This window comes from Gossypium hirsutum, chromosome D06 (genome assembly GCF_007990345.1).
Source record: "Gossypium hirsutum isolate 1008001.06 chromosome D06, Gossypium_hirsutum_v2.1, whole genome shotgun sequence".
In the NCBI taxonomy this organism is placed as follows: Eukaryota; Viridiplantae; Streptophyta; class Magnoliopsida; order Malvales; family Malvaceae; genus Gossypium; species Gossypium hirsutum.
In genome coordinates, this window is record NC_053442.1 from 59,520,336 (window position 1) to 59,539,021 (window position 18,686).

Here is an 18,686-nt window from a genome sequence, read left to right on the forward strand (position 1 = left end):
GAAGCTCCATTAGAACGTGAATCGAAGCTGACCAAATTAATTAGCTTAATTTCGAATCCCATCATCCAATCTATCCATAAAATCCCCCCCCCCCTATTCTCTATCTCAAGTCATTTGAAGAAATCAAAATCAAGGAGCAGCAGCATGGGAAGTGAAGCTGATAACTATCCAAGAAAGCAATTTTTTCACAACAACAATCTCTAGTTCATGCTTAAAATGCTTTTCCTTCTCATATTTACCAACCTTGTCACCATCTTTTTCTTTTCTAGCCTTCCTTTCAGCTTATCATCATCTAACACCCCCCATACCCATCTCTTTCTTCACCAGGAAACCATTTCTCATCTCTTGCAGGAGCTCAACTCTACAAAGTCTAAACTCTTTGACAGTTACTCTCTTATTGCTGACTTGCACCACAAGATCAATTCCACCAACTTTCTTGTGCGAGACCTCGTTATTGAGATCACCCGTGAACGCAAGCCTTCATTACCAGTCGACGAAGAAGCTGATGTTTTCGGCATTCCTCCTCCTACTGCTTCCTTGTCTGATGAACTCAAGCTTGCCATTCTCCCTCACAAGCTCCCATTAGGATACTCCCCAAGGATGGCATCTGATGAGATCTATCCGCCTGTTGGAGCAGCCTGCTTGAGGTTTCAAAAGGAGCTGGCTCAGTACATGACATATGATATTGGTGGCGATGTCCTATGGATGACGTTTTTGCTCAAAAGCTTTTGCTCAAGGGGTGTGAACCACTACCTCGCCGTAGATGCCACCCCAAATCCCCCATCGGTTATGTTGAGCCAACACCATTTCCTGATAGCCTTTGGGCAACCCCACCAGATACCAGCATCATTTGGGATACCTACACTTGCAAAAGTTACCAATGCCTCATTGACCGTAAAAACTTTCCAGGGACCGTCGACTGCAAGGACTGCTTTGACTTGCAAGGCCGAGAAAAACGAAGATGGCTTTACGATCGAGGATTAGATTATGGACTCGATCAAGTTCTTCAAACAAAACCAGCCGGAAGTATTCGAATCGGACTTGACATTGGAGGTGGGAGTGGCACTTTCGCAGCAAGGATGAGAGAGCGGAACATCACCATCATCACTAGTTCAATGAACCTGGATGGACCATTCAATAGTTTCATTGCATCCAGGGGCTTGATCCCAATACATGTTAGCATTTCGCAGAGACTTCCATTATTCTTTGAGAACACATTGGATATAGTGCATTCGATGCATATTTTAAGCAATTGGATCCCAGATGCAATGTTGGAGTTCGCCTTGTATGACATATACAGAGTGTTGAGATCAGGGGGGCTATTCTGGCTTGACCATTTTTTCTGTCAGGGACCGCAGCTCAATCAAACCTATGCTCCAATGTTTGATCGAATTGGGTTTGCGAAACTAAGGTGGAATGTTGGGAAAAAGGTTGATTCGTGGAGTTGACAAGAGTGAGTGGTATTTGTCAGCGTTGTTGGAAAAACCAATGACCTAACTCGATTTCTTTTTCGTTTTACTCGAGGATATTGTTGTAAAATGTGCAGGATTTCACCTGAAAAACAATTGTATTTGCTGGAAGCAATAAATCAAAGACATCCAGACGCAGCAAGGTTAAACATTTCCATATTTGTCACTCAGACGAATGAATAAAAATAAATGCAATTTATAATCTTACTAGGATTTCTTATTTGGACGCCTTTATTATTTGTTACATCCATAAACTTTAATTTTATGTGATTTTATATACGAACTTTTGATTTTATTCAATTTTCACAAATCACTAACAACATAATCTAATTAACATAATTTTACGTTGATATATCACATACATAAACAATTATATTAATTTCATACATACATATGAACCACAATTCAAATTATGTATAATTACACTAAGTCAAAATTCATGTATAAATTTAATATTTATCTCAATCTTTTAATATTCCACTAAGACCAAGAAAACTTGGGTGGCCTTGTGTCAAGTATAAACTGTTGATGTGTCAAAGAAAATGATGATGTTATTATTATAAATTAGATTAAATTACTTAAGAGATAATCAAGAAATTAAACTATTCTAAAACTCTTTATTATTTAAGTATGACTTTAGTTCTAATTAATAATGATTATTGTATTTCTAATTAAATAAACTATTTTTGAGATAAATAATAAATAAAATAGATAGTCCATATAAATCACTCATTTGAAGAGATTATATTAAGTTAGAGGCAGTTTTGGTTTTTAGCTACTAGTTAAGCTAGACGAACGAGAGCATCTATTGTAAAGGAAATCGAAGCCACTTATGAAGCAAGAAAGAATGTTGGAGAAGGAGAGGAGCCTTTGTTCCTTGATGCTTCTAATAGGAAAAGGAATATTATGAGAAACATTTTTGAATCTTGAGTCTAAAGATAGTGAAGAAACTAACCCAGAGGATATGTCCCCATTGTAGAACTACTTGCTCAAATGAGGACCGCACGCACTGAGAGACCCAATGTACCTTCTTCATCAAAAAAGAAAACAAAAGGTTCAAGGAAGTAGGTGTTCTTAAGATGCTTCATATAATGCCCTAAAATTTTCAGTTTGACATATGGCACTCTTCCGAGATTAGATATAATGAAATTTTGAAAAAATTTTAAAATGAGTCAATTAGAGAATTTTCATGCAAGATATCGGAAGAGAATGTGGCAAATGGATCAAATTGCAAATTTTGAAAAATCGGAGGACTAAAGTACAAATTTGACCGAAAAGAGAATATGTGAATTTTTCTTTTTTTTGATAAAAAATATGTGAATTATTATTGATTACTTGGCATGGAATTAATTTTTAATGTGTATTGGTGTGGTGAATATCACTTTTGGGACCAAACTAGAAAGATGTGAAAGTATTAGAACTAAATTATAAAATTTTTATTTTCACCAAGAAAAGGGTAAAAATGTAACTTCCACCATCCAAGGATTATTAATAAGATTTAAACATGATTTATGAGAATTTAGTTGATAAATATCTATTTGATGTGAAAAACTTGTGCAAAGAGATAAAAAAAAAGAGTAAAATGGTAATTTTGCTGTGAAAGAGATTTTTGGTTATTTCTTAAAAATTATATATTGGAAATATTATTTTTTATAAGATAAGTTATATTTGGAATTACTTTGAACAATTGGATGTGACTTATGTGAAGATATTGATCATGGATCACAAGTTTTAAATAAATTAAAAAGAAAAGAAAGAGGAAAAATCCCCTTCCTCCAACCTTGTTCAGTTGATCCATGGAAGAAGAGAGAAAAACTTTCTTTCCCTTGCCACTTTTCTTCAAATCTCTCAAAATCTAGCAACCCCAACCTTGAGTTTTTGCTAAAATCAATTAGGAAACTAATAAGTGCTAAAAGTAACATATTTTAACATCGTTCTTAATACGTTTTTGAGTGACTATTCAATGTAATTGTGAATTTTATGCTCCTAGTCCTTTAAATTCATGTTTTTATGCTTAATAGAGCATTTGAGAGTAAAAGGAGTGAAAAAAAAGTGAAAATTGGAAATCAGAGCAAGCTACAAGAGCCACACGAACTGACCCCTTCAACACAGCCTTGTCGATTTCGCAAATTTGTACCATAAACTGTGGGAAATCATGTTTTTTAGGTTTTTCAAGCATTCTAAGACGTATATATGACAAAAATAAGAAGATAATAGTGGGTCATCATAGAATATTGAAGAAAACAACTCGAAAAACACTATTGAAGCGGATTTTGAAGCAAATTTTCGTCAAGATTGAAGATTCGCATTTGATTTCTTAGGAGATTATCATGAGTTTCTTTATTTCTTTCGGTTATATTGTATTTTGGATGTTTTTATTTTCAAGCATGAACTAATTTTCTAAATGCTTAGGGAGATTAACCCTATGATGAATTTTGTCGTTTGATTTTTATTTTACGCAATAAATACTTAGATCTTGTTCTCAATTATGTGTGCTTAATTCTTGGTTTGATATTTCTAGATTATTGATCCATGTTTGATGTGCTTAAATCAGAGGAGGAATGGACATTGTTTAAGAGTAGATCTTGCGTAATTAAGTGGAGTTGCATGCAATCCTAGAAATAGGACGCTATAAATCTACTAAATTAGAGTCAAATCTAATAGGAGAATCTATAAATCGGGCTAATGCGATAATAGGGGTTCTAATTAGAAAGAAATTTCAATTAATCAACCTAGAGTCAGTTGCTTTTACTCTCGAAAGAGATATTAGTATAATTTAAGGATTTCTACGGATCAAGATACTATGTAAAGAAATTACATAATTTAGATTGATAATGGCAGATGAAATCTAGGTGGATTTTTTCTTGGGTATTATTTCGCTTCTTGGTTGTTACTCGATTATTTTCGTATTTTGTTCTTTGTCGCATTCGTAGTTAATTAATTTAGTTAATTTTAGTTTTTAATCAATCACTCGATTTATTCGGTTAAATAATAGAAAAACAGTGATTACTAGTACTTTTAGTCTTCGTGGGAACAATATCTTTTTTCACCATAGCTATATTATTAATTGATAGGTGCACTTGCCTTAGTCAAATTTTTAATTAGTTTTGCAGCGCATCAGAAACTCATCTCTAAGCTTGAATCCACCTTCAAATATTCTATTTTCAGCAATGATTTCGTGGGTTCTTGAGAGAGAAAGTTGAAGCTAGAGAGAAAAGGCTCCAATAAGGTTAGTAATGGTGTTTTTCACTCTTAGCTTGATATTTGAGTTTGGTTGTTATGAGAAAGTTTGGAAAGCTTATATGTTGATTTTTATTATATTTTTGTGTAGAGAAATATGAGGAAATAACTTGTTTAAGGATGGATTCAAGTGTTGGAAGCTTGATTTTGAATATTTTTACATCCAAAAGGTAAGTACCTTTGGATGCTCATACTTCTCTTATACTAATATGTTTAAGAATTTGGTGAAAAGGATGTATAAAATATGAGATTGTTCTTGAATGCCAATATGTTTAGTTTCCATGGCTTAATAATGTTAGAAATAAGTGGTTTGAAAAATTGTGGCTTGGTGAACCTTAGCCATTTGTGTCATATTAACTAAAAATGTGTTATGAGAATTTGGTTGTCAAGGAATCGTTAATAAATGTGATTTGATACATGTGAAATTTGTGAAATATGGTATGAATGTGCATGTAAATATGACATCATGGTAAATTTGGTGATTAATTTTCTAATTTTACCAGTTGTTGATAGAATTGACATACCATTCAAAATCTCAACTTAATAATTGGAAATATGTGTATGTTGTTACAAAAATGGAGATTTAGTTATATGTATACATTAATATCACATGAACCCTTTTTCAAAGTTGGCTATATGCTTGATAATAAAAAGAAAGTGATTACTTTATGTCCCTTTATTTGTTTGAACTTTTAATAATATAAAGAATTTAAATATATGGCATATGGTAATATATGAGTAAGAATGTGTGTGTGTGTGGAAGCACTTATCATGTTGACTGCCCCTCGGTGTGTGTGTCACGGGGCTAGACCTTTCGTCTTGCAATCCGTGTGGCCTTAGGTGATCCGTTCGTCTAAACTCGCCTAAGTCAGCCAAATTGAAGAGCGGAAGCGATTTATGCCAAAAGAAGCTAACCAAAGAACAACAGAAAGCCACAGAAAAGATTGCACACAAGGTGTCTGAGTAAATGCTCTCAGAATTCTATTACTCTTAAGAATTCAGAATACAATGGAATGAGTACAAATGAGGGGGAGGCTCTCTATTTATAGTTGAGCTCCCCCAAAACCGACGGTCAAGATACATTTACATCGACGGATGAGATTTAACCATATCCCTTAATTTTAGGGATTTACAAGATAAGCCTTATCAAATCTAATCTAATCTTTACAAGATATGATTTCCTCTATCTTCTAAGATTAGTTACCATATTAGCCTAAGTTGACATCTCTTCATTATCGGGCCAACTAGGCTTCAATCTGACAGACTTGTCCAATAGCTCTTTGAATCGGGTCAGTTCTTGTGGGCCAAATGATCCTCATCTGAGCAATAGACATCCATTGGATGCATTTGGTGCGATGGTCACGGGCTTTGAACTTTGGCCCATAACATGTGCACCGAGGTAGATAAACAATGCAATTAGATATGAATAAATAGGGTGTACTAAAAGTATACATGTCAAATTGTCATATAGTTTAATTACGATGAAATACAGAAGTATTCCAAAGATCGTATCCAATGGAGGTAGAGACTAAAATCAAATTAATAGTATCCAAGAACATGCAAAGCTAAGTTTAAACACCTACTTTTCTAATTATTATAGTATGACGAATCCCAAAATACTGGTAAAAAACTTACTATTAACTAAAAAAAGATCTAATTGTAAAAATGATAAAAATATCAAACTAATCATGCAAGAATGAAAAATAAGAATTGATCAATTTTCATGGTCATAATTAATCAAAACTTAGTGATTTTTATTAAAAATTTCTTAACTAGTCTAATTAATACCTTTCGGCCTATAATTTTACCAAGTTATGATTTAGTCCACTTGATCTTTCGACCTAATGAATCTAAACGGGACAATTGAATTAATACCGGGTAAAGTCTCCTTTCGGTATCATTTACCTAAAATTTCACCTAAAGTTATCAATTCTAGGTTTTTAATCTTATTCAGTTTAGTCATATTATTCAATTTAAACCCTAATTTCAATTAACAACTGTCACTTCAATTAACCAACTTCCCAATGAATTTAGCCACGACTTATCACAACTCTACCATACCCACTTAATTCGTAAGCCATTTGATAAATTTAATAACAAGGAATTAAAGGGTTTAGAAATGCTCAGTAATTCAAAAATTCTGATTGTAGAGATCATGTTGGGGCGGCAACTGAAACTCTCACAGATGGAATTGATTGATCACTCTTAACGACAATTAATCTGCAACAAACGAAAATAAGAAAAATAACTATTGAAAACCAATGAATGAAATTGCAAGTATATGAAATTGTTGTAAAACTAGAACGGAAAATAACAACTGTTTTTGAAAATCCTTAAACTAAACTACTTAACTACTAATAATCGTAAAAAACTTCCCTTAATCATGTGTAAGAAGTAATATTTATACTACTTTTCGTGTTTGACCTAATTTGGAAAACTCTACCTTGAGTATTAAAATTTTGATTGTATGAACTAAAACACCCATTCAAATTTTAGGTCCATCAAGCTTCAATATCGCAACACCACAGGTCTGGTGTCACGACTTTCCTGGTAGTTTGCTCGAGTCTTTATAGGGTGACTTGGGTGTCGCGACTTTTCTTCCCAATTTCACGTCTTCGCTGCAACGTTGTGATTGACTTTCACCTCTGGCTACTATCATGGATGTCGTAACTTGTCAATATCACAACTCCTATCTTCCAATATCGCAACTGATCTGCTATAATTTGATATGTCAAATTAGGTTCGTCATTACACTTTACGAGCTTGTTTCTGAGTAATTTATATGTTTTTTTCATGTTTTTATGTAGTTTTTATTTTTTTTTTACTTTAATAAATGAAATGTTGAGTTTTTACTCCTTTTGAGACCTGAAATAGTCAAATGCACCATTTGGACCCTAATGATTGATTGAGTTTTGTAGAAGCTTGTTGGTGGCCCAAATTTGAGTGAAAACATTTCTACAAGAAGAGGTATCATAACATCAGACCACAAATATTGCAACACCTACAACAAACCTTAAATGAAGAGGAATGAGAGCCACCTATAGCGGTGTTGCGATACCCACCATTGAGCATCGTGACATCCACCATTGAAGACACCCCTTTAGTAGACTATCGGCATTGTCGCGATACCCTTGTCATATGAAGACAAAAAATAAAATATGGGTAATCTTTATCTACCCAAAGCACCAATCAAATAAAAGACCGAGATGGGCATTTTGGGCAACATTTTGGAGTCAGAATTAGCTTTAAAAGTCAAAAATTGGCTGAAGAAAGAAGAGGTTGTAGTTTAGGTTAGAAAGCTTTATAGTTTAGGGTTTATCTCCATCTTTTAGTTTAGGTTTAGGGTAGTTTTCTTCTTCATAGTTTAGGGTTTTAATTCTCTATTTGATTCTTTATTTTCCTTGTATTTCCTTAGTTAGTTTAGTTTTTACTGTAGTTAGTTGTTATTTGTTTAGTAACCCTTTAAACTTTCTTGTAGTTACATTTTAATCTCACTTTAATGTTATTCAGTTTCCTTTAATTTCTTTTATTAAAAATCATTTCTTTAGCATTTTCGTTTATTGTTTTTGTTCCATTGTTGTGTTATCCAAGCTTTTGCAATAAAGCTTGGATTTTTATTCACATTTAGTTAAGTTTAAGTTAATGCTTTTTAAAATTTTATTGCGCAAACAAAAATAACCCTTATATACTTGGGTAGGAAGTTAACCTGTGTCGCACCACACAATGTTTATGGCACGACAAGACATGCAATTTCTGCCTCATTGGTTCCGTTTCATGCATTGACAGCTCAGGAAACTTATGCATCATTCGTCCCTTGCTTCCATGTCAATTGGGCCTTTAATTCTTTATCCTATACACTCAATTAAACATATTAGTACTACCTAAGGCTTGTGTCGGCCTATTAGGTCACAACACTTATAAAATGTGCTAAAAAATAATTATTTTATTAATATTTAATCCTAAGTCCTAAATACCGAAAATGTAATATAAAATCCTAAATTACATAGAAAAATAAGCTACTTAAGTGGCAGAATTGACCCGTATTAATTACTTCATTTGACGACAAGTCACCTCATTGTAAGACTTAGAAAGAAGAGCTTCATTTACAGAAGCATCTACCACCATTCTTGTGTGTACATTGAGACCATTATAGAATGTCTCCAATTGGATACAATGTGGAATACCATGATAAGGGCATTTTTGTAATAATTTCTTGAATCTCTCCCATGCCTTATATAAGGATCCATCATTCAATTGTTGAAATGTAGTGATCTCGTTTCACAACTTTGCATTCTTGCTAGGTGGAAAGTACTTCATTAGAAAGCGTTCTGCTAATTCTTGCCATGTAGATATAGAATCAAGTGTCAACGGATCCAGCTATGCTCGTGCTCTATCCCTCAAGGAGAATAGGAACAACTTTAGCCTCAATGTATCTTTAGACACTTCGACTAGTTTGAAGGAATCACTCACCTCCATGAATAATTAGAGATAAAGGTATGGATCTTCAGTAGGCATCCCACTAAACTGGTCCACGATTTGAAGCATTTAGAACATTACAGGCTTCAACTTAAACTGATGTGCCTCGATCTCGAGTCTCACAATTCCTAGATTAAGCTCATTGAAAAAGGGTACGACATATTGTCTTATAGCTCGATCTTTTTCATCAGTAACAATGATCAGATTGCGAGTATTAGAAACTCCATTTCTTTTATCTTGATTCTAATTTTCAAGATTCATTTCTTCTGCTTGTATTTGGGCTTGTCTTTCTCTTCTTCTTTGTCTAAAAGTTCATTCGATTTTAGGGTCAACAGGGAGTAAGTCAATAATTCAATCTATGCTCATAAACACTTGAAATAAAAATCACAAAAATTACTAAGTTAAAATTAATAGAAAAGTAAATCAAATTGCAAAAATAATTAACTTCACAAATAATTTCTTAAAACAGTCCCTAGTAACGGCGCCAAAAACTTGTCATGAAATATTCGAATGATATGCAAGTGTACACAGCCGTCAATATGTAACAAAGTAGTAAATAAAAGTATCGTCTTCATAGGAATTGTATAGACAAATATTGTGAAAATAAAAACTTAGAAAATTGATGAAGGAAATAATTGTGAGTACTTTGAATTAACTAATTAACTTAACTAAAACTAAGTATGCAAAAACTAATGGAATGTAAACATAGAATAAAAAACAACAATTCACAAGTTTAATTATTATGACATGAAAGAGCTAGATTAATTGTCTTCTTTAACTTAAGATTATCAAAACAATGTTAATGAAGTTACGAAAGAAAACCATGACAATTCGGCTATTTATTAACCCAACATGAATAAATTATGAAGTCATGCATATTTAATTATTAAATTTCTCTAGCATATTTCTATGTTCAATCAACTTAACAATTTCATAAGCAGACATCATAAAAGGATCATGTAAGGTAACAATATTGTTTAATATTATTACTAATTTAATCATTAAATGATCAAACATGCACTATTCAAATATTGTGTCAATTAATAACAATCTTGTTCGGATTAAATAATTAATTCAATTGATTCCCCACATTCATAATGCATGAGTAACATGGTCATGTTTTTATTTGAATGCATAAACAATCGAAGCACATAACATCATTAACATAATAAAAACAATCTAAGCTAAGAAGAATGCAATCAATCTAACAATAACATAATTAAGTCATTTAAATTAAATTAAAAGCAGAAAAACACTTAGCAATCATGTCTATCAATTTAGAACAAAATAAAAAGATTAAAGGGAAAGAAACTAGAAAACAAATCTAGTCTTTCTCTATAGCTAACTTGTGCTTCCTTTTATCATTTCTTCTGCTTTGCTCCTTTGCACAATTGCTCCTTAAGGTGTCGAATTTTACTACGCAAAAGAACTTCTGAAATGCTCCTCTCAAACTCTTGTGTTACTCTCTCAAATAGGAAGTGAAAGAATGGAGAATGGGAGAAGAGATAATGAATGAGGGATGAGTGAAATTAGTGAATAACGAGCCTTTATTTATATGTGTAGAGGCCGACTATTTTTAACAAATTGAAGCCTTGAATTTCTCTTCATATGTGGTCGACCCTTGCTTTAAGGAGAATGATTGGATGGCTTTGAAAGTTTGCTTGATTTATGCTTAATTCAAGGGGGAGAGGACTTAAAATGAGGAGGGGAGGTGGACGGTCACTTGTGGGGATTTCTTTGCTGATTTTTAAGTTGGGACAAGGATGTTGCCAAAGTCCAATTAATCTCATTTGGGGCATCCAAATATGACCATTCAACAACCCACTCTATATGGCTTATGCTGTAGAAATGCTACAGCATTGAGCATCAATAGGTGAGCTTCAAAACTGCCTTTTCTTCTAGTGTATCAATTGTCTCTAAAACTACAAAAATCATGTGTTTTATTATATAAAATGATCAATTTAGCAAATTTATTTTAGCATCATCCAACAGGACAAAATTATAAGAAAAAAAACTCCAATTTTTTTATTAACCACTCAAACTTCACATGAATTATTAGTTTAGAAGTGCTTAAGATAACTCTATATTATCACTATCACTTTGTTCTTTCGATCCTTTAGGATTCGAATACCAAGAAAAAAATTAGTTATCCCAAGTCTTTCATGCTAAATTGTTGGGTTAACCAACATTTAACTGATGACAATGTCCATACATCATTCCCAATAAGTAGAATGCCATCGACATATAGAACAAGAAATACCACATTTTCATCCCCAATACATATATAAACACTAAGCTCATCTACATTTTTCTCAACTCCAAAAGTTTTAATCGTTTGATCAAATCTCTAATTTCATGAGCAGGATGCTTGCTTAAGTCCAAATATGAATCTAAGCAGTTTGCAAATTTTATACTCATTTCCTTTAGCTATATATTTAGTGGGTTGCATCATATAGATGCTCTCTTCAAGATAGTTGTTCCAAAAACATTGTCTTGACATCCATTTTCCAGATCTTGTAATTGAGAGCCGCCACAATGGACAACAATATGCGGATTTACTTGAGCATGGCAACCGAAGAAAAGGTTTATTTGTAATTGATACCTTCTTTCTGAGTATAACCTTTTGCTACAAGCCTGGCCTTATAAGTTTCCACTTTTCCATCTGTATTTTTTTTTCTTTTTGTAGATCCAGTTACACCCTATAGGTTTTATCCCTTTCGGTAAGTCTACAAGTTCTCACACTGAGTTGGAATCTATGGAATCCATCTCAGCTTTCATAGCTATTTCGTAGAGCTTGGAATTAACACTCTGCATCACTTCATCATACGTGAGTAGGTCATCATCTTCCTGTTTGGTAGACTTAGTGTTTAAAATACTTCCGCCAGATTGGAAGAACTTAGACCTACGAGAGACACTCTCATTACGACAAAGCACCCTATGTTGATAATCATTTGCAGGTTTACTATTAGGAGTTGGTTCTGGAATCGTTTCTGTAGGGTTTTGTGTGTTTCCCGAAAGTTCCTCGAGTACTTCTTTTCTCTGAGGTTTGAAGTCATTCGTGTAACTTTCTTCAAGGAAAGTAACATGTGTAAAACTCTTTTGGATTATAAAACAAACCACCCTTTGTTCCCTTTGGATATCCTATAAAAATGCGCAATTTTGCTCGTGAATCCAACTTCCTCACATCTTTATCCAATACGTGGGCTGGGCATCAAAAGTGTATTTGAAAATAATATACAATAAATAATAAATCGCGTCGTTTGAAATTAATTAATAATGTAAATATTATGTTAAGATAAAGCTTTAGGTTAGTGGTAGAATTAATGTTTTATTGATATAAATAGCATATGATCAAATCCAATCACATGTAAAAATTTTATTAGTTTTTATAGAAATAAAAAGACTAAAATAACCTCAAATAGTATAACTTATTTTAATTGCAGAAGGATATTTTTGAAATTTCCTTAACCGAGTTAGTGTCCAGTTGGCTTGTGGCATCAACTTAGTCAATAGCTTAAATAATAATATAGATATATACAATTGATAAGGTAATAAAATCTACATATTAAAATAAAATTTTATTGAATGGTAAACTTGAAGTTTTACTATTGCAATATCATGGGTTCCAATCTTACCATATGCATTTTTTTTAAATAAAAAGATTAATATACCCTCAAATAATAAATCATTTTTTTAAATTACATAAGGACATTTTCATAACTTTCTTTATCTAGTTGGTACTCAATTAACTCGTGACACCAATTTAATTAAGAGCTTAAATAATAGTATATTAAAATTATTTAGTTGGATAAACAATAAGATTTTCAACATAAAAATTAATAGGTTAGAGACTAAAATCTTATCAATCACAAACAAAATTTTGAAAGAATAATATGATTAAAATGATTCTACTCTAAATTTTACTCATTCGTCAAAAGTGTTCATCCTCAATTTCATGTTAGAGCCGGATGCTTGTAATAGAAGAGACCAACCGTTGTCAGTTAAGCTAGTTTTCGGCCATTGTTTGTTGTTTCTCAGTGGCTGCCATTCATGCCATATGAACCAATTAACAAACCTAGTCCTTGAAGTTAAATCATTTTTTTTCTTCTTTTGCAAGACATTTTCTAAAAAAAAAAAGCAATCTTTATTAATTTATAACATACACGAACAGAATAAAATAAAATAAAATAAAAAAACCACAACCTAGTGGTAAAATTAAATTTAAATATAACATCAACATATTTAAATCAATCATTGCTTTTTCAATACAGAAATTTTAATCCAATCATTTCAATGGAAACAGCTTAATCAACATTTCAAATATATGTTGGAATTTAAGTTCACGCTAGTGAAACTAGATATAAATCCGTCCATTTTGGAATTCCGATGAATTTGTTTTTGGTTAAATGTGAAAACGTTTTCTTACGTACATATATTATAACAAGGAAGAAAAAAATGTATAAAAGATTGATGACTGGAGAAAGAAAAAACACACTTGGGACTGTTACAAATTTAAATGAAAACGTGAGGTAATAAGACTACTATCTAACTTTTCTAGTTCAGCAAATATGATAGAACAGCATTTCTTAACTGTTTTTAAGACAATCTAACTAATTCCATACGACTGGTTGAATCACCCACCCGACATGTCGTTAAGAAATCAGTTGTTAGATTCAATCAAAATCTCTTTATTTAATAATAATTCCCACCTAACAAAACTGGACTTGTTTATTTTCTTTTCTTTGAAAAATACATTCAAACCTTTTACATTTTAAGTCTACACTAATTTCCTTTCAACAGACTTTGCTTCATCTCCCACGTCTCGACAATATATCTTCCATTTACATTTTCATGAAGGTTAGCCATTTCACGGAATTTATTATAATAATATGATGGAGTTGAGTTCATCGAAATTGTTGAGTCAAGATTTGGAAATCAATTTGTTGCATTGTGATGAAAAATCGTTCGAGATTGTATTATGGATTATCAAGAAACTGAATCTCCATTAATTGACGTTTTATTGGATTTTATTAGTATATTACTTTTTGCTATTTTGTTTTTTAAAGGTTGCTTTATATTCAATCATTGTATAGGTTTTGTATTAGAGTATACTGAGAGCAATTTGCTTGTTCATTAAGGAACTTATAGTGTGTAAGTGTAATTGAAGAGTAAACCTCTAATGTTTAAAATCAAGGAGAGAATTTAGAGGTGAGTATTTGTTTTTAGGTACAATGGTGTGATTTTTATACTTGGACAATAATAGAGTATGATTCACTTGTTATATTTTGAATTAAAGATAATAGAATTACTCATTGAATTAGATTCCGCAGATATGGAAAAACCAAACTACGTAAACAAACATTCGTGTTCTTTGTTATTTTTGTTTACACGGTTTTTACAATGTCAAGTCACTGTGGCTACTATAATGAGACACTTCCATTCAACTTACTCTTTTTGAGCAAATGATAATTTTAGGTCCCAACATAAATTAACTCAATTTGAAATTCAAGGTTTAAAGTGTGATTTAATTTTCAGTTTTAACTTTGAACTTGGTTCGAGATAAAAGTTAAACTACTCAAACTAGTTCGATTAGGCTGTATTAAACTCGTTTACTTGGTAAATATTAAGCTTAATTTCAAACTTTCACCAACCCTAAAATCATAGCATCCTAATATATACTTACTTGAATAACTCACGAACCTAATGATCTTTTGTACCTTCAATAAATATATACAAATATATATTAAAAATTCTCAGATTCAAATTATTGAAAACTCGAATTATTTTATAGTTAAAAATGAAAATGGAAAGGGCAATAGTTAATTTAGTTCTAAAAAAATAGTGTTGACTTGGTTAATTTATCTTCAATCTAATTACTTTGAAGTATAAATCAAGACTACTACATGTAGTATGATTAATTTTCAAAGGAAGAGTTTATCATCTAACTTATTTAAAAAAAAGAAAAGAAGAATTAAAAGGAATTATAAGAAAATTTGTTGCTCTAGAAAGAGAAAAGAGAAAAAAGAAAAAGAAAATTCTTGTGAAGCAAGCATTGAAGACATAATTCAGTATTAATGGGCTAGTGGGTGCAACAACTCTGTTGCAGGTTTGAACTAAGTGAAAAAATCACCATTTTAGCCCAATCAAAACCTAATCTGACAACCTCTAAACAACAACTCTTATCTTTCCTATAAAACCCCTTTTCTCTAGCTCTGTCTCATATCACTCTCAAGCAAAGCTTTTTGCTATCTAAGCTTTGATTAAATGGGGATTTTCAACAAGTTTTCCTTCATTTTCCTTGTCATTTTCCTTTCATTGTCTGCAAATGCAGAAGTTCAACGACATCGATTTGTTGTATGTCCTTTTACTTCTTTCTTTTGAGATATATATATCTTTCTGATAAATTGGTTGTCATTGGACATTTAAATAAAAAAACTTGATGTTGGTTGGTGAATGAAACAGATTCAAGCAACAAAAGTGAAGAGGCTGTGCAAGACTCACAACACCATCACTGTTAATGGCATGTTTCCTGGACCTACCTTGGAGATCAAGAATGGCGACACCCTTGAAGTTCAAGTTGTCAACAAAGCCCGATATAATGTCACCATCCACTGGTAATTTAATAACTGTAAATTCATTCATGCACGCATGCATGCATGCCATGCACGCATCTCATCAGCTTTCATTCATTTCTAGTTGTCATTTGCACGTTTGAATTACCCTAACCACTTTGATATACAGGCATGGTGTGCGTCAAATGAGAACCGGATGGGCAGATGGACCGGAATTCGTGACTCAGTGTCCGATTAGACCGGGAGGAAGTTACACTTACAGGTTTACAGTTCAAGGACAAGAAGGAACATTGTGGTGGCATGCTCACAGTTCATGGCTTAGAGCCACTGTTTATGGAGCTCTCATCATCCGTCCCAGAGAAGGCAAATCCTACCCTTTCCCTAAGCCGAAACGAGAAACACCGATTCTTCTCGGTAAAGAATCCTTTTCGGTTACGAGTACAAATGATTATGATAATCAAATGAAATGTTATGATGATGAATATGATTATGATTAGGTGAATGGTGGGATACAAATCCCATTGATGTGGTGAGGGAAGCAAAAAGAACAGGGGCAGCTCCAAATGTCTCTGATGCATATACCATCAATGCTCAACCTGGTGATCTCTACAAATGCTCCTCCAAAGGTATTTTGCTCCGAACCAATTGAATTCGTACCGCACATTCGGGTGACAAAGCCGATGTTATTAACTAATGTTTTCTTTTTTGCAGAGACTACAATAGTTCCCATTGACTCCGGGGAGACGAATCTCCTCAGAGTGATCAATGCCGCCTTGAACCAGCCGCTTTTCTTCAAAGTAGCCAACCATAAGCTCACTGTTGTTGGAGCTGATGCTTCCTATACCAAACCCTTCACCACTTCCGTCCTCATGTTAGGCCCCGGCCAAACCACTGATGTTCTTATCCGAGGTGATCAGCCACCATCTCGATATTACATGGCAGCTCGAGCCTACCAAAGCGCACAAAACGCACCATTTGACAACACGACCACCACCGCCATTCTCGAATACAAGTCTGCGTCTTGCGCTGCCAAAAAATGCAATGCACCCACTCCAATCATGCCTTCTTTACCAGCCTACAATGACACCAACACTGTCACGGCCTTCAGCCAAAGCTTTAGAAGTCGAGAAAAGGCCGAAGTCCCAACCGATATAGATGAAAGCCTGTTCTTCACAATCGGCCTCGGACTCAACAACTGCCCACCCAATTTCCGGAAACGTCGTTGCCAAGGACCCAACGGTACACGTTTCACAGCGAGCATGAACAACGTCTCATTCGTGCTCCCGCGCAACTTCTCTCTGTTGCAAGCTCACCAACAAGGAATTCCTGGCGTTTTCACCACAGATTTCCCAGCAAACCCTCCATTGAAATTTGACTACACCGGAAACGTGAGCCGATCGCTCTTTCAACCTGTTCCGGGAACCAAGTTGTACAAATTGAAGTATGGTTCAAGGGTACAAATTGTGCTCCAAGACACAAGCATAGTGACACCTGAGAATCATCCAATTCATCTTCATGGATACGATTTCTATATCATTGCACAAGGTTTCGGGAACTTCGATCCTAAAAAGGATACTTCTAAATTCAACCTTGTTGATCCACCTATGAGGAACACTGTTGGAGTGCCTGTGAATGGATGGGCAGTCATTAGATTCGTCGCTGATAATCCAGGTAAACACTCTTCTTCATCATTTCAATTACTACTACTTTTTCGTTTATGAAATAACCATTCGTTTTGATTTTTGTTAATAGGAGTGTGGATAATGCACTGTCACCTGGATGTTCATATCAATTGGGGTTTGGCAATGGCTTTCCTTGTCGACAATGGAGTTGGTGAATTGCAGACCATTCAACCGCCGCCGCCAGATTTGCCCATATGTTAAGAGAGTTCATCAGTTATCGGGCCGTAGTCAATGAAATTCATAAGCCCAATAGCAAGGGTGATTCCATTACCATTTTTTTGTTATTAGTATTTTTCTTAATCATTTTTATGGTATTGTAGCATACCAATTCTTCCCTGCATTTGGGAAACTAGTTTAATCCTCTGTTTCATTGGATAGCTTTGTTCTATTCTTTTTATTACAGAGAAACTTCTAATCATAAATTTCGAATCTTTAATTCTTATTTTGCTTGTTTTTTCGATAGTGTTTACGAAGTCAATAATCTAAAGTGTTACCAAAATCTAATTATCTTTTGAAACGAAGTACGGACGTCTTTATTGAAGCAATACAATAATTTTGTATGAATGGAAATAAAAAATAAAAATCAGTTAAATAAAATATAAAGCTTAGGAGTTAAAAAAAAACATAAAATGAAAAGTATAGATTCCAATTGCAATTCAAATTTAGTCGACTAAAAATCATAATACCAAAAAATTGTAAAGCTCCCAAATTCACCGTTGCCCATATTTGTTGTTAGTTGCAAACGGTGATAGAAGCATCTGGCGGTAAACAAGCATATGGCAAGCACCCTGACTATTGAGACCCATTTCGATCTTCCGTCTCTCGCCACCATCACTGTCAGACTTGACCCATCCACCACACCATCTCCGTAGACACTTTTTGTCGTTCGTCTTCTACAAGAAGATAATATCAGGATCCCCTTCGCGGACTAGCATTTTGTCAAAAAGAAGATCCATGTGCATCCAGACGCTATTTAAGCTGCCCCTCGTGCAAACCGACATTTTCACTTTCATACATATAAAGCTCTCTTGATACCATACGTCCGGTGACAAATGAATTAAGGAACCATCCAATTAAATATGCCATTTTATAATAATTAGAGTTCTCTCTAGTAATAATATTTACCTTAATAACATTCACTATGAAAAGTTAACTTGCAGTTGCATGCAATTCTGCATCATTTGCAGTTTAATAAAACCCTAAACCTCAAAACACCCTAAAACAAGCAAAAAAAAGTCAAAAGTTTT

The 18,686-nt window shown here is 33.5% G+C and overlaps 2 protein-coding genes and 1 non-coding gene across 3 annotated transcripts; all 3 read left to right on the forward strand.

Moving 5' to 3' along the window:
• The first annotated feature begins 216 nt into the window (after positions 1–216).
• Positions 217–1,448, forward strand: LOC107900220 (probable methyltransferase At1g29790). Its single transcript, XM_041095613.1, has 2 exons — positions 217–696; positions 738–1,448. Exons 1-2 carry the CDS (start codon positions 217–219, stop codon positions 1,446–1,448), a joined length of 1,191 nt encoding a protein of 396 aa, XP_040951547.1.
• Positions 1,449–8,889: 7,441 nt separating this feature from the next.
• Positions 8,890–8,996, forward strand: LOC121219017 (small nucleolar RNA R71). The gene has a single exon (XR_005915499.1). It is a non-coding gene; the product is annotated as a small nucleolar RNA R71 (small nucleolar RNA).
• A 6,410-nt stretch (positions 8,997–15,406) lies between these two features.
• LOC107900546 (laccase-5) lies at positions 15,407–17,879 on the forward strand. The gene is made up of 6 exons (XM_016826173.2): positions 15,407–15,539; positions 15,648–15,799; positions 15,927–16,171; positions 16,255–16,383; positions 16,469–17,428; positions 17,510–17,879. Exons 1-6 carry the CDS (start codon positions 15,450–15,452, stop codon positions 17,638–17,640), a joined length of 1,707 nt encoding a protein of 568 aa, XP_016681662.2. The 5' UTR covers positions 15,407–15,449; the 3' UTR covers positions 17,641–17,879.
• The last annotated feature ends 807 nt before the right edge of the window (positions 17,880–18,686 follow it).